The sequence below is a fragment of the Cryptomeria japonica genome, chromosome 8 (assembly GCF_030272615.1).
Source record: "Cryptomeria japonica chromosome 8, Sugi_1.0, whole genome shotgun sequence".
NCBI classification, from domain to species: Eukaryota; Viridiplantae; Streptophyta; class Pinopsida; order Cupressales; family Cupressaceae; genus Cryptomeria; species Cryptomeria japonica.
The window spans coordinates 453,813,746-453,830,515 of record NC_081412.1 but is presented as its reverse complement, the minus strand read 5'-3'; the positions used below and the strand labels follow the sequence as shown (position 1 = coordinate 453,830,515).

Below are 16,770 nucleotides of genomic sequence, written 5' to 3'. Positions count from 1 at the left end.
ACAAAGGTGGTCTTTAACTTGTCCTCAGCTAGCGAAATTTGATTGTATCTCGAGAAGCTGTCCAAAAATGAGTACATTTCATGGCCAACCACCTCCTCCAGGATGCTATTTGTGAAAGTTATAGGGAACAAATCCTTGATGGTGACAGCGTTGAGGCACCTAAAATCCACGCAGATGCGGATTTGGTTGGTATCCTTCTTCAACGAGATCACGATCAACGAGACCCACTCACTTGTCTCCACCCGAAATATGATGCCGACCTCCAACATCCGTTCGATTTCTTTGTTCACCTTAGCCGCATAGTTTTTATTCATGCAGTACGACCTCTTCCATACCGATTGGGCTCCAGGGACCAACGGTATCCGATGGACACACAATTCGGGTGGGACTCCTTTCAGATCTTTGTAGGTCCAAGCGAACACGTCCTTGTATTCCATAACAATTTTGAAGGCTGTCGCCTTCAGCACGGGATTCCAATCATCTCCCACCCAGATATTTCAAGGGGTCGCAACATCCCCTAGGTTCGTCTCCTTCAAGGTGGGGTCTTCGTACCGCATCGGTTTATCCTTTGCAAACTCGTACGCTGGGACACCATTGACTTTGGTGTCTCCCTCCTTATACTCCCTGAATTCTGGTTGGAACACATCTTTCTGGCTTGGCTCCTCTTCAATTTGCAGCATATGGCATGCAAGATGGAAGACTTCATAGTCTTCCATCTGCTAGTGGAATAGCCCATTCAACGAGCCTACCTCATCCTCATAGTAGTCTTCTAATTCCAGGACACTTCGTCTTTCGGCTCCTTTTTGTTCTCATCTACCCCGAAATCCCCATCGGAGTCCGAATCTGAAGAAGAGGCCATTTCTTCACTCACCATCTATGTCTGGAGGTCGATGATAAATTTATGGCCCCCATTCTCCATGGACAGCGTGTTCCGCTTCTAGTTGTGGTCTACTTTGGTTTTAATCAGCCAACCTCTTCCAAGGATTGCGTCATAGCCCTTTTTCTTCAAGGGGATCACCGCAAAGTCGAGAACGAAGGGTTGAGTGCCGATCGTCACCTGTTGAGCCACCAGTGTCTCGATGGGTTTGATACGTGCTGGTCGACACCCACCAGGTTGAAGGTCAGCGGCCATTGTGTTGGCTTGCCCAATTTCCGCCAAGTGATCGACACCTCTATGTGAAGTGTTGTTGTACGGATCGACACTTCTATGGCATTAGTGATGGCTTCTCTTAATTTGGGCATGGTGTTGAGGAGGTCCTGGAGTTTGATGGGTACCTTGGTCTGCAACACTTGTCAATGGATGTTCTGTTCAAATTCAACATATGTACTTGTTAGGGTTTCTCGGGGCTCCTTCCTCATTTCCCGCTCAATATCGGCCTTGGCTTCTCGTACTTGTTCCTTCTCTGTACGGGGGTCAGGATAAGTAGCCTTCTTCGTTTGTGCTCTTGTGATGGCGAGCGTCTCCCTTTCATTGGACTTTTCAATTGTTAACAAATTTATTCCAGACTTAGGGCAACTCCCGTCGTCGTGATCTCCTGGACCGCACCACCGACACATATGCTGAGGGGTGTCTCCCTTGGGACAATTGTGTGTATAGTGTCCCCATTCATTACAGGCTTGAAACTGGATCATCGGGAGGCCTTTTGCATCATACTGCACTTGGCGGTTGCTATTGTTATTTTTTCCTCCTCGTCTATTGCTTTTGTACCCGTTGGAAGATGCTGTGGTATTGGCAGATTGTTGTGGGTTAGCAACTGCCGCGACTGTGGAAGGTTGCTCCTGAGCCAGAAGCACTTGGGCACTTCTTGTTTTCATATTGTATGAGCACTCCTTGGTGGAGTGTCCCAGTACTTGACAAATGTCACAAAAAGCTTTCTTCGGGCACATACTCTTAGTGTGACCTTCCTCACAATCTGCGCACCACAAGTCCCCTTCGTTCTTACTGCTGCTCCCCTTCATTGCTTTGAATTCTCTCATCATTCTATGCATGTCCTTTTGTAGAGCGTGAACTTTCTTGTTTGATTCCTCATCACTGCTGCTCTCAGAGGAACCATCGTCACCCGATGATTTATCCTTCTTCGAGGTCTTGCCTTCGCTCTCGAGGTCCATGGCTCGGTTGTATGCGTCCTCATACGAGGTGGAAGGGACAATCTTCATCTTCTTCCCGAGGGAGGATCTTAGTCCTTCCACGAACCACCACTTTTTCAACCCGTCAGTGAGTTGGTCATCCATCTTTCTGAGCAATCCTTTGAGTCGCCGACTATATGCTCGTACTGTCTCGTTCTTCCCCTGCTTTGTGCACAAGATTTTGGCGACAATTTCATTGTCGTCCCAAAGGAGTTGAAACTCCGTCTTGAAGGCTTTCTTTAACTTGTCCCAAGTATTTACCTTCATCTTGTTTGTATCAAAGTACCAATCGATGGCTACCCTGCGTAGGGTGGCGGGAAACTGCACCGCCTATTCATCTTTGTCTATCACTCCATTGGCCGACCAGATCGTCTCACATGTACGACAGTGCCGTATAGGATCTTCCTTCCCGTCTCCAGTGAATTTAGGCAACTTCTGCTTGTTCGCCATTATGCACCTTGGCTTTGGCCCACTCTGGCCCTCCAGAAATTGGTCCTCCAAAAACTGGTCCTCCGGAATTTGGTACGTTGGGTCCCACTAGGTTACTCTAGCTACTAGGTTCTGATGAGCCTGAACTGAACTAATTGCTTCTACTACTATGCCCTTGTGTCCTCCCGACACCTTCAATCGCACTGGTATCTCCCACTTCTCTGTTCTCGGTCTCGGTCTCCTTTTCTCTCCTGGTCTCGTCACCTCTAAATGGCGTGTATGGCTCTATCGTACTCTCGTCGCCAATCTCCTCCAACATGAGGGAAAGCTCCCCCAACCGCTTGCTCGTGGTTTCTATCAATACAGAAACTTGACCCTTGCCAGTGGAGTCATCATTGTCATTCCCTCCACTTCCTTCCTCGACAATTTTCTTTAGCCGTCTCCTTCGTTCGACTTGTTGCTCCAACCTTAGTGCCCTCGCTGCTGCCTCGTGACCGTCTTCCTCTTGTCCCTTCAGTACACGATTTCTGTCTTTGTTCAGTATCACGAGCATCAATTCCTATGTTCCATCGAGTGGATGGTCCATTGGCGGCCTTCGTCATGGTCCTCCTCCCATCGACTCCTCTCTTTGAATTGTTGTAAAATTTGTTGCCGACGGTTCTCACGGTAGGTTTCCTCTCAACGAGTTTGTAGGGCAAGAAATGCTTGTGCTAAAAGGCTAGGCAGGTTATTCATCAACCGATTCACTGTCGGACTTACGCCAAGGGCACTCCACACGATGCTCTCAGGGACGTCCTCCTCCGTGGCTTCCCTTCGCACTTAAAGTTTCAATTGATGCTTGTAAGATGCAGGTGAAGTCCCTTGTCAGTGCCCTCTCGCCTTCGAACAACTCCTTCGGCTCTTCGTCAGGATTGCTACTTGTCCCCTCGCTCAATGGTTGTCCCATTATCGTTGTTCCATGTAGTATCCTCTCGTCATTCCCAGGTTTAACTTGGCAACGATGCTAGATGTTCTGCCCCCATGGGATGTGTGCATTCAATGCATAATAGTACAAAGATATAGGAAATGTAGCAATACATAAAGATGCAAGTAAGAACTCATATGTCTGTATTCATTGATTCCAAAATGCCAGTACATTTAAAACATAGTTTCCTGAAGCAATATCCACACACTGAAATAGAGACTCAAGTACATATATATAGGTGTCGGTATAGGTTGCTCGGTGCCATCCGTCGGCAACCGTCAGGTAACCACCAACCCCTAACACACTTAACATTCTAATTACAACATGCATAATTACCTGACATCATGTTCTAGAAATCTATTTGTATGCATGCTAAAATTGGTGTTGCTATTTCTAGCTATCATCATTTTTTAATAGAAGAGCATATTTTGGGATAAGCTATTTTTAGCTAAAGCCTACTAATTATAGTTTTTTGCTAATTTTAGTGTCCTCTATTTATGGTTGAGTGTCATTGTTGTTAGATAGTCTATCTCATAAAGTGAGAGACATGAGATTTTGAATGATAGTTGTAATAATTTCAATAAGTTGAGTTGACAGTTAAATGTGTCAAATTAGGATTAGTGGATGAGGTAATTTGTAATAATAGTTTCACATCATGCAAGCAATCATAGTTAGGGTAGAAGGGTAGTTATTTGAATTCATTTATTTTCATGTAATTGTTTGTAAATAGTATAAATGAGTGTCTTTTTGCATTCAGTTTAATCAACAGTAATTCTCACATTATATTATTGGAGTTGTTATTAATTGAGTACTCAGTATCATTGTTATGTCAAATATGTTATCCACTCAATGACATTTATTAGGCTTTTTTTATCATACTATCAAGATGTCTCACCATGTTTGCTAAGGGTTAATGTGCATTGACACATTTGTGAGCTTTGTATTGTAGGTGAACTCAAAAGTGTATCCCGTGGCTTTGTACAGAGTCATACATTTAGTTTAACCAAAGCATTCATTTTTATGTGATAGCTTATTCAACTTGTGTATTAATTTTGCTCAATCTCTATTTTCAACCAAATGACATAAGTGTAGGATTTGTTCAAGTCAAAGAGCATAAAAGCCTTTGCCTAGTATTGAAAGAGTGGCTTGGCCTTTTACCCTAGGAAAAACCAAATGACATACATTTATATTTTAATATTTTCACAGCATGAATGTGAACCACCCCGAAAATCATTGTAAAGATTGTAAATTCCACGTATATATTGCTCAATTTTATGTTAATTTTTAATTAATAGGGAGCTTCTCCTTCTAATTTGAAGAGTGTTTTTATTGCACATTTGTTTTGTTTTGTATCGCATTGAAATGTGCAAATTAAAATGCTAGCACATGACCAATTCCCTTCTTGGAAGATTTTTTTTCTCCTATGCAAATCAACATTCTTTTATGTTGGTTGTTCATCGATTGCAATTTGTGTCAAACTTGTTGATTTACCTTTGAATAATCTTTTACAAAGTATGTAGCATCTCAATTGACTTGTAAGCCTACTGACAAATAAATTAAGTCCACAATCCCTTAAATATATATGCTATACACTGTTTGAAATGTAGATTTACTTAGACTTGTTATAGTTGAAATTATAGACAAATTTAGATTGGGATAAAACCAAATCTCATATCCCAAATCTCATCACTTGGGGTTGTCATTGACCAAGCATCTTAGTAGGTTTCCCAAGATCCTATTTACCTCCTTTGTTTGATCTTTAGTATGTGGGTACTTAACCATATTGTAGTCTACTATCCACTTTCTTCCACAAGGTTTACCAAAAGAAGCTTAATTTAGTGTCTCTATCATTGGTTATGGTTTTTGGAATACCATATGAACTTACTACTTCTCTAAAGACCAAATGAGTAACTTGACTCCCATCATTTGTCTTTTTACAAGATATAAAGTGGGTCATTTAAATAAGTTGTCTACCTCATTGGGTTCTAAGGTAAAATCCATGGGAATATCAATCCATGGTTCTTTGGGCACAAACAGAGGCATACATAGGTGCACATTTTCTATTTGATGAACCTTGCAAGTAGAAACAAACCTATTCTCATCTCTTCTAATATTTAACCAAAATAGTTTTTCACTTACCAAGCTGTAGGTTGTATCTCTTCCAATGCATTTACTCAAACCACTTGAGTGCATCTCTCATTAGCTCTTTTCTCCTTGACCTACAAAAAATGTAGATCCAAGACCCCTTAAATAAAAAGTCATCAACTAATAAATCTTCAAAAGAATGTGTACTTGTATGGTCTTGATTACCTAATATATCTTGCCAAAGCATAAATAATCTGCATATTCACCCTTTACTTCCTTGAAGTCAACCAATCAATTGCTCAAATTTACTAGCAAATAACATCTCTTAATGCATCCACCACCACATTAGTTTTACCACTATATGCTACACGACAAATATGTAGGTATATATAAATGAAGCCCATTTGGCATGTTTGTGGGACAACTTAACTTGTGAATATATGTTGTCAAGAGCTTGATTTTTTAGTGTAATGCTTCGACAATTACATCTGGATATTAGCAGTTAACAAATAGACTAACAATTTTCTTACATATACATGTTACAATGGGCATTCATGCTTTATGCTGTCACGAAACTGGGTGACATCATAAACAATGTGATATTACCTTATGCATGACTGAACAAGGTCCACAAACACAAATATGGAATTAGCGGAAGATTTGACACAATCATGAGAGAATCTCATCATGATGAGTGATGAGAGATAGGGAACAAGGTCTCCCGTATATTGACAACAAAGTACAAGAGTCATAAAGAACATCATGGACCGCTTTGCCTCTGTTGTCAACGACTCTCTCGCGCAAGTTTTTTTGAATTATGCAAAGTCTGTTGTTGGGTCAGCCCTCCCTATTGTCGTGGTTGGTTCAGGCCTCCCCCCACCTCCAGTGGGTGTTGTCGGCTCTGCTGGTTCGGGGGGTCTTTCTGCTGGCACTGGTGATGACACTGGGGGTGTGGATGCTTCGGGTGTTGTTAGTGTTGTGGTCTCTCCCAGACCTCTTCCTTTCATTGGTGGACGAAGTTTTGCTTGTGTGGCCAGATCTGTTGCTCATCCTTCTAAGGGGATTCGTCCTCTTCCCTGTGCCAAATCCTCCCCTGTGGTGGTTTGTGGAAATGATGTGGATAATATTGGTTTCTATCAACGTTGTGCAATGGTGTGCAAATTTCCTGGGCTTTGGCCTTCTCTTCTAGACCTCCATCGTTGGGTGTGTGACTCTTGGAAGCCTCTAGTTGCTCATAGCATTAAGCTTTTTCCTTGCGCTAAACGTTTTTTCATTGCTTCCTTTACTTCTTCCTCAGATAGAGATTTGGTGTTGGGCAAGTTGTGGGCTTCGAGATATAACTCTCTTTTTGTAAATCCTTGGACAACTTCTTTTAATCCCCTTATTGAACCATTGAATGTGCGTTCAGTATGGGTTTGCCTTCCTAGTCTTCCTTTCCATTTTTGGGAGCATTCTTGCTATGAGGCCATTGGTAACTCTACAGGCAGTTTCTTGAAGGTGGATGATGCCACATCTTCTATGGGGCACTCTACCTTTGCCTGCATTTTAATCGACATTGACATATCTTTGCTTCTCCCAAGTGATGTGGTTCTTATGGTTGGGGATAGACTATGGGCTCAATCGTTGGATTATGAGGGCCTCCCCTTTCATTGTCAGAAAAGATTCTCAACGGGTCATCTTGTTTCAAACTGTTCTCTTCCATGCCATATGGGTGTTGCTACTTGGTGGAAGGATGCTACTGTAGATCATTTGATGGTCAATGCTTTGGACTCTAATTTTGTTGGCTCCTTCCATGAGGACGATGTCTCCTCCTAGGATGAAGTTGTGCTTCTCACTACTACTGAAGATTCTACTGATCCTCTTGCTTCTAGTGTTGTGGCCTCCTCAATTCTTGAGGCCCCCACCTCTGTTACTCATGTTCTGCAACTTTATTCTACTCCTGCTGAACCTACATCTATTGTTGTTCCATCACAACAACCTGTTGTTGTTTTGTTGCAACAACCTACTGTTGTTGCTGATTTAAACTTTGCGAGGTCCTCCCCGCTTGAACTTTCCTTTGAGGGTCCTAGTGATAGTATTGCCTAGATTGTGGCTTGTCACAGGTGGAAGGGGAAGTCTTTGCCCCTCCCCAAACCCCTCTTTGTCAAGGACTAGGTGCTTCTCCCCATCCTTGAGCTGGGCTTTGGGTTGTTGCAGGTTGGATAGGTTCTATGTTAACTTGTCTAACCTTGGTTTGTTCAGGGTTCGCTCCCCTAGTTTGTATTTTCTCTTTGCTGCCTATGATCTTTGTAGTAAGGGTCAACACCCTCACTTTTTGCTACTTTTTTAGTAAAAACAAAGTACAAGAGTCTCATTGTTGAAACAACAATTAATAAGGGAACAATCACAAGGACTTGAGAAAGGAATCACAAGCATAAAATCGTACATGCATACATCCAATGAATGAATATATAACACCAAAACTTTATTCCAACATCCTATAAATAGGGTGCCATCTATAGGGCAACCTGTAATGTCCCCACTTGAAATAGAATTTAATAATAAATAACAAGCATAAAATTAAAATACAAAAGAAAAGAAAAGAAAATAAAAATATATATAATTAAAATTTAATTAAGTTAATGAATGGTCAAATGACATGAAATGAAAAGTTGTCTCCCTCGAACATGAGATATAAAAGGGAGAATAGAACCTCATTTGAGGGGGGGTGGGTGGGAGACAGAGAAAGGAATAAGGGAGCATGTAAATCGAGGAAAGATTAATGGAAGAAGGAAAGGAATGAAAGTAGAGAGGGAAGTGGCTCTTTCAAATGGCATAAATTATCAAGGGTTGCACTATTTCAAAAGGGTGCTAATTGTGAAAGGTTGTGTCTCTTGCTAAAGGGCATATATGATGAAGAGGTGTGACCTCTCCCTCACATTGGAAGATATAAAGGGTCTCATATGAGGAGGAGAGGAAGAGAGAATGACTAGGAAAATATATATGAAGGGTAGTGACTCAACTCTAAAGAAGGGAGGTGACTCACTTCTTATCAAAGGTGGTGGTTGTTTCTCCAATAAATTATAAAGGAGAAATCATTTCAAGCATCCCTTATATGTGGAATATAGGCAATAATGTGTAAATCTCTATATGATTGTTTAATGATTATCAAACATGATTAAGGGATAAGGGATACAAGGAGGGGGAATGACGATGAGGTCCTCTCCTAGGTACACCACCTCATGGTATGACCAAATGGTCCCATGGGGCCAAGGGGACACAAAAGGGTGTTGCTTTGGGCTCAAGAGAGAGGTATCCTTGAGACACCCTACTGTAGCAACCCAAACTCCCCTATCATGATTGATCATGGGATTAAGGAATTCAGATCATAGGGGGTAAGATAAAGGAAGGATGGTGAGAGGTACGGCTATGGAAATCCTCACTAGGTATGCCACCTCATGGCGGTGACCGATTGGTCCCATGAGGCCAAGAGGATTGAATATCCGCTCTTGGGCCTAGGCAGAGGAACATTCAGGCACCCTAACATACCCTTTAGCTTAGCCTCCCTATGGTTGAGATCCATCACTAAGTATGGTCTATCTTATAATCAAGTTAATGTTCCTAAACCCTAGTAATGAGATCTGTGTTTTCCTTACTATTACTCCTCCCTATGGTTGAGATCCATCATTAAGTATGGTCTATCTTATAATCAAGTTAATGTTCCTAAACCCTAGTAAGAAGATCTATGTTTTGCTTATTGTTTTTGATAGAGATTTTTTTAATTATGTTTTCAATGATTATCTAACATGTTTGTAGGACCTCAATTTGGGTGATCTAAGTTGGTACATAACCCTATTCCATCTTCTACTTCCTTGGAAATTTGATTTTAGGGCAAAATTGGGGCATTTAATAGAAAGGGACATTACACCACCAAAATGCATAGGTCCCATATTGTATTTTATAACTTATAAAATACACTATGGGGTTGATGCATTCTATTGATCCCATAGCCATTTTCTATAAATAGTTGGTCACAAGGGTACAATAACTCTCTTAGGTCATGCAAGAGATTGGCTAGTTTTTTATTAAGGCAAAAACAATATTGAAGGGACCTGAAACCCTTAACAATCAGATTTTGAAAGAATCTAGAACCCTCAACCATAAAGTTGAAAGCGCCAGACAACCATGGGTAAAGAAGGCACCCATAGCCCAAAAATGTGGGTTTTAAGAAAGGGCTCCCACAAACAAAAATAAAGTTGCAAAAGAACATCCAACTAGCAGCCTAAGACCAATCAACAACTAGAGACTGGCTAGTTACACTTAATAATATAAGCACATCTTCGGTTTGACAAAAGGATCATGAGAATGTGAAAATATCCTAGTATATGAGAGCAAAAAGAATATCCAAATGTTCAAATTTTCTTGAGAATTTTATTAAGAAAAACATCATTTACTATTCATTGTGATAAAAACATCTCTTTAGGACAAAATTGCTCCTTTTGAACAAAAACACCCTAGCCTTTCTATAGAATCACATTTTTTGAATGGGATTTCCTTTTATGGTAAAATAGGCAATTTGGAGTGAGGGACAAGCAAAACATGGACAACAAGATCCTATTTGACTTCATATTCAAACCTAAACATGGTTAACATGGCCTACATCTTATCCAACTCTTAACATCATATTCCATATCTTATTCAACTATATTAATCTTTTCAATGCAAAAGCTTAGTCACTATTCTAGGTATAGAAACTAGGTTCATTACCATATCATCTCAACACTACTATTTCTCCTATAACTCTACACCATAAATAGCTGGATAAAAGTGACAAACAACAATGAATTTTACATGTTCTAAACAACATATTTGTCTAATAATATTAACCGTTCAATTTTTATTCAAATAAATTCTTAATGCCTACTTACAAGATTTCAATAAAAAGAGAAGTTTCCAATGATAAACATGATTGAAATGCAAATAGATTATAGTGGAATTTATCATTACAAGAATATCAACATATTAATGTGTGCTTTCAAAAAATAATACATATGTTGAATATCCAAATGTACATACTAGACAAGTGAAATATCATAGGTCATAGTTGATACAAAACTACATAGATGCATTAAATATAAATATGTATACAACTCAAGAAATTAGGACCATTAATGGTTGACAAAACAATGTTGCAACCCTCAAAACCCTAGGTCATATAGCGAGGTTTTGTCCTCATAACGTTGTGGTAGCAAGTGGTTAGGTCATTGTGGTGTCTAAACAATCTATAGATAGTGTTGTCTAGTTCCAACAAGTCCTTGGACTATTGGAGACAAGACCCCTTTCAATTGAGACTTGGACTAGGTGAGGGTCTATAAGGTTAGTCTTGTGGAGTCAACTATTTTGTGTGAGTACTACATTGTTGAGAGTGTTTCATCCTTACCTCCTAGGCTTCAAAGGGTAATTTTAATCTTTGTAGAAGAGAATGTAAGCCTATAGGTGTATGTGTTTTGTTTGCTATTTGAGATTGGTACCAACTTTATTGACAATGTTTTATAGTGCCATCTAGATATCGTATATGTGTATTCTAAGACACTTTATGGTATGTCGTGTCTACTTGACTTATTGAACTTCACATTTTTCACTAGTATATGTTGATAAAAATTTAATTTTACGGGTTTAGTATTATGAGGCAATTTAATGGTTAAATGCGATTTGATTAATTTTATATTTTGGTAATATGATGAAGTAAAAGACTTAATATTAAGTGTGATTTTATTTGACATAATTGCAAGATGCGTTAATGTCTTGCTTGATTTTATTATCTTATGTAGCTTCAACTATTGCATTGTGTACATGTGCTTAACATTTGCATTGAGTGTGTAGGCACAAGTAAAACTAATTGTGTTTATTTCAGAGAATGAATACTAGTTATGTTTGACTATGTTAATCATCTTAACTCTATTAGGATGAAAGATTTGAGATGTGTCAAATTGAACTATCATTAATTATATTATTTGTGAACGTGTCCAACCTCATTGTGCTAGCTTAGTGAATTGTGTGCATTCCTTGTGTTAAATTATTATATATGCAATAGTTTTTTTAGCGTTAAGAATAATTGAATGACTTAATAGGAATAATAAAAATATAATATGGAATAGTAAGGTGGTGTTTGGATTCTTATAAGTGATTTTTCATAAATTATTAAAATAAAAATTCACCTACATGATTATATCATTTGCAAAGATAGTAATGCAAATTTGAGGAAGAGGAAGTGTTTGGTGATTGTTTTGAAGTTGGTCACTTGAGACAAAGATTTAAGGGTAGCTTCATACTTGTAGATTACAAGAGGCAATATGTTGAAAGCTTAAGCATCTTGATTTATATGTTCATGTACCTTTCTTGGAGATGTGAATCTCCTTAGCAAGTTCTTTGTATCTTTACTTGAGGCAGCGAGTCTCAGTCTTCAAGTCCCTTGTATCTTTCCCTAGGGTAGTGCACCTCAGCCTACAAGTCCTTCTGAGAGCAGTGAGATTCCTTGGTAGTGAGCCTAAAACAATATTACATTCTTATTCATATATTTTGAGTGGATATTGATTTGTGGAATAAATTTTAAGTGTTTGATCAAGACTGATTCACCCCACTCTTAGTCTTGGGGTGTGTTTAAGAATTGGTATCAGAGCCACGTTCCTCCAGAAGAAACTTAACTACTTGCGGAAGGTCGAAGATAACACAAGATGGATATTGCAGGATACTAAAGTTTGATGATATGAACTACTCTTTTTGGAAGCTAAGGATGCAAGCATATTTGAATTCTATGGATTTTAGAATCTGGAACTCTATTGTAGATGTTTATAGTGCTCCTTCCACTCCAACTACTCTAGGTGAGATTAGAATGCATGAGAATAGTGAAAAAGAAACAAATACAATCATAAGTGGTTTGGTTTATTCAAAGTTCTTGAAGGTGATGAATTGCAAGTCTACTAAATATTGTTGATGTTGTAGCTATGGTCGAAATTCTTCTATAGTTGACATAGTGAACATAATTGTCTAATTGGCCTTAGACAATTATGTAGTCGATTTTATATGCAATCTTCATGTTGACTTGTATAAATAATTTGCTTGTTATTAAATAATTATAATTATCAAAGGGGTTGACTTTTGGCAAAAGTCCGCCACCCCTTATTGAAGAGATAAGTTGCTTTATGTGAAGTCGTGTCTCCTTGAAGGGAGATGACTCTTGGAGAATAACATCTATTGGTAGATATATATGAAGACCTTGTCTTCCCTCATTGGCATCAATATCACATACAATCAACAGATCAACATCCATACGTAGCATATCGAATTCATTTGTGACTAGACCAAATTCTCTATAAAAGTTTGACTCATTTAGTGGCAGATCATATTCATTCTGTATAGATCAAACATCCTATTTCTTAACGAAGTCTTCCTACAACAATTCAGATCATTACATCAGAAGATTGCACAGTTAGGATACTCTAGTGAAGTTTGAATTTCACATTTAGATTGATGTGTTCATATAGCTTGAAGGAGTAAAGCTACCTTGTAATATCATATCCAGATTTGATAAATATAATCAAAATTTTGTTGTTGAATTTTTCACCTTCAAGAGGAAGGTTTTCCCAAGGTGTTTTGGTGTTCTCATTGTTCATTGTGTTGATTTATTTAATTGCTATCATTCTAATCATAAAACTTAACATGGTATCTAGAGCGGGTTTGAATCGATCATGATCAGATTGTCTAATAGAAGCGAAGCTCTCCCTCCTTCACCTTCAAGAAGCAATTTCCAACATCAAAATGGTGTATGGGTTGAAGGTTGAAGATAGACTTGAAGGTGCTTCGAATTTTACTTCTGAAAGTTCATAATTCTTGTTACTCTTGAGGAAAATGATCTTCTTCTATTTGTGGAAGGAAAAGATCAGCCTGAGCCTGAAGATCAAGAGGAGAAACTTTAGTTCAAGAAGAATGTTGTCAAAGCAAAGAAGATCCTGATTGACTTTGTGAAGGTCACCTAGTGCCCATTATTTCCAAGATGTCAAATGCAAGAGACGTGTTTAGAACCTTGGAAGGGATGTATGAGATCAACAACACAAGTAGGGCACTTGCATTGAGGCAACAACTTCATCAAGTCAAGATGGCAAAGGGAGAATCGGTCATATCCTTCTTCATGAAGATTTTAGAATTGAGAGATCAACTAAGTGCCATTGGAGATGAAGTTGTGGACAAAGATCTTGTCATGCTAGCATTGAATGACCTTCCTCATTCTTAGGAGCCATTTATTCAAGGTATAAGTGGGAGATCCAAATTCCCTAAGTTTGATTGTCTTCATGCTGATTGCATCCAAGAAGAATCAAGGTTGGCTGCTAGGGGAATTATCAAAAGTTCTCAAAATGAAGACACTCATGTTCTTGCCACCCAATCTACTAAGAAGAAAGGAATAAATTGGAAGAAAGGCAACTTCAAGAGGAATAGAGATCAAAGGTCAACCTTTGCACCCGATTCAAAGAAGAAGAAGAAAGATCTCTCCCACATCCAATGCTTTAGATGTGACAAGTTTTGTCACTTTGCATGAGATTGTTTGACAAAGCCTAAGCAACAAGAGGCAAACATTAATGAAGTCTCTACTCAAAAGGAAGCCGAAGACAACTCTAATGGATTCCTCTTCATATTTGTGTTATCAATTAATTTTCCCACGAATAGTGACACCTGGCTAATTGATAGTGGGGCCTCTCGACACATCACAGGCTATCAAGATCATCTTTCCAATTTGGTGGAAAGGGAGTCTAACCTTCAAGTAATCATTGGAGATGATGCATGGTATTCAGTGAAAGGATTTGGTGCTACATCACTCAATCTAGAATCTAGAATTTCTCTTCATCTTATGATGTTCTATTTGTACCAAGAATAAAGAGGAATCTAATATCTATTTTAGCCTTGGAGGATAATGGTTATCCAGTAGCATTTTCATAAGGAAGAGTTCTTGCATGGCCAAGGAACTTCGACATCAAGACTACTCATGTGATTGGGAATTGATATGAGAGTTTGTACAAGATTTCCACTCATCCAGTTCAAGCTCTTCTACACGACTCTTCCAATTCTAGCAAACTATGGCATAGAAGACTCAAACATCTACATTTTAGAGTTCTTCCATCATTGGAGAAGATGGTGAAAGTATTCCTAAAATTAATCATGTTCATGATAATACATGTAAAGGTTGTGCTATGGGTAAAAACACTAAGAGTCCATTTCATAGTAGTGAAAGTAGGTCTAAAGAAATTCTAGATCTTGTACATTCTCCTTTATGTGGGACAATGTCAATGGCATCCCCAAGTGGATTTTTGTATTATGTTACTTTCATAGATGACTACTCTAGGAAGACTGGGATTTATTTCTTAAGGTCTAAAGAGTCTGATGAAGTCCTAGGTATATTTAAAGAGTTTAAGGCTCAAGTAGAAAACTTATATGGGAAACGAATTCAAATTTTAAGATATGATAATGGAGATGAATACACCTCGGGTAGCTTTCGTGATTTTTGTCTTGAGGCAGGAATCAGGAGGGAGTTTTGTGTCCCTTACAACCCTTAGCAAAATGGGGTTGCAAAAAGAAAGAACAGATCTATCGTTGAAGCTGCAAAAACCATGATCTATGATCAAGACCTTCCAACCTTTCTTTGGGTAGAAGCTTCTAGAACAAAAATGTATGTTCAAAATAGATGTCCTCATCAGATATCACAGAATATGACTCCAAAAGAAGCCTTTTCAGGGATTAAGCCTGAGGTTAGTCACTTGAGGATCTTTGAGTGTCCAGTATATGTCCATGTACCCAAAGACAAAAGGACCAAGTTGAAATCTTCTGGCAAGATAGGAATATTTGTGGGTTACAGTTAAACCTCTAAATCCTACCACATTTACATTCCCGGTTAAAAACAGATAGAAGTGAGTAGAGATGTTACATTTGAGGAAGATGTTGCATTCAGAAAATCCAAAGGTTCATGCATGAGGATGGATGATGAAGATCACGAGACTTATCAAGACATGGATGTTGATCATGCTCCTAAGATTCAGAGGGAGTCTACAGAACTTGAAGTGAATAATGATCCAGTTGAGCCTTTGGATCCTACTGATGGGCCTAGAGATATTGTTGTGAACAAAAAGAGACCTCTTTGGGCAAGGAACACTATTCCTGAGGTAGAAAAGTTTGAGTCTCCTAGAGGCACATTAAGAGAAAGTAAAATACCACAGAGATTCTCTAGCTATGTTGCATTGATGTATAATCTTATTGAGATTGAACCTTCCAGTGTTGAGGAAGCCTCAAAACAACAAGTATGGAAAGATGCTATGGATGAAGAACATCAATCCATTATTAAGAATGACGTTTGGGATATTGTTCCTAGACTTGAGGGGAAGTTAGTTGTATCATCTAAATGGCTATACAAGATTAAGCATGCAGCTGATGTGAGCATTGAGAAGTTCAATGCTAGATTTGTGGTTCGTGGTTTCTCTCAGAAAGAAGGAATAGACTATGAGGAAACATTTTCTCTTGTTGCTCGATATACTTCTATCGGGACCATCATTGCTATTGCAGCAACTAAGGGATGTAAGCTACATTAGATGGATGTCAAGACAACTTTTATCAATGGTTTAATTGAAGAAGAGGTCTACATTGAGCAACCTGAAGGATTCCTGATTCATGGGAAAGAGTCTCATGTATGCAAATTGAAGAAAGCATTATATGGCCTTAAGCAAGCTCCTCGTGTATGGTATGAAAGAATTGACAAATACTTGGTGAGTTTAGGATTTTGCAAGAATGATGTTGATCATAATCTTTACTTCAAGGTATTCAATGGTAAAGTTTTGATCTTGGTTCTATATGTTGATGACTTATTTCTTATTGGGAAAGATCACCTCATCCTTAGATGCAAGAAGGAGCTGACTTCAAAATTTGAGATGAAGGACCTAGGACTCATGCATTTCTTTCTAGGTTTGGAAGTGTGGCAGAGGCCTAATGAGATTATCCTAAGTCAAGGAAAATACACCATTAACATCTTGAAGAGAATTAGAATGTTAGATTACAAGTCCATGTCCACACTAATGGAAACTAACTTGAAGAAATTGAGGGAATCTACAACTAGTTCAAATCTTGTGGATCCTACTATGTATAGGTAG

The 16,770-nt window shown here is 38.8% G+C and overlaps 1 protein-coding gene across 1 annotated transcript; it reads left to right on the top strand.

The window, feature by feature from the left end:
• Positions 1-15,870: 15,870 nt before the first annotated feature.
• On the top strand, positions 15,871-16,215 carry LOC131052913 (uncharacterized mitochondrial protein AtMg00820-like). Its single transcript, XM_057987562.1, has one exon. The coding sequence runs from the start codon at positions 15,871-15,873 to the stop codon at positions 16,213-16,215; it is 345 nt and encodes a 114-aa protein (XP_057843545.1).
• The last annotated feature ends 555 nt before the right edge of the window (positions 16,216-16,770 follow it).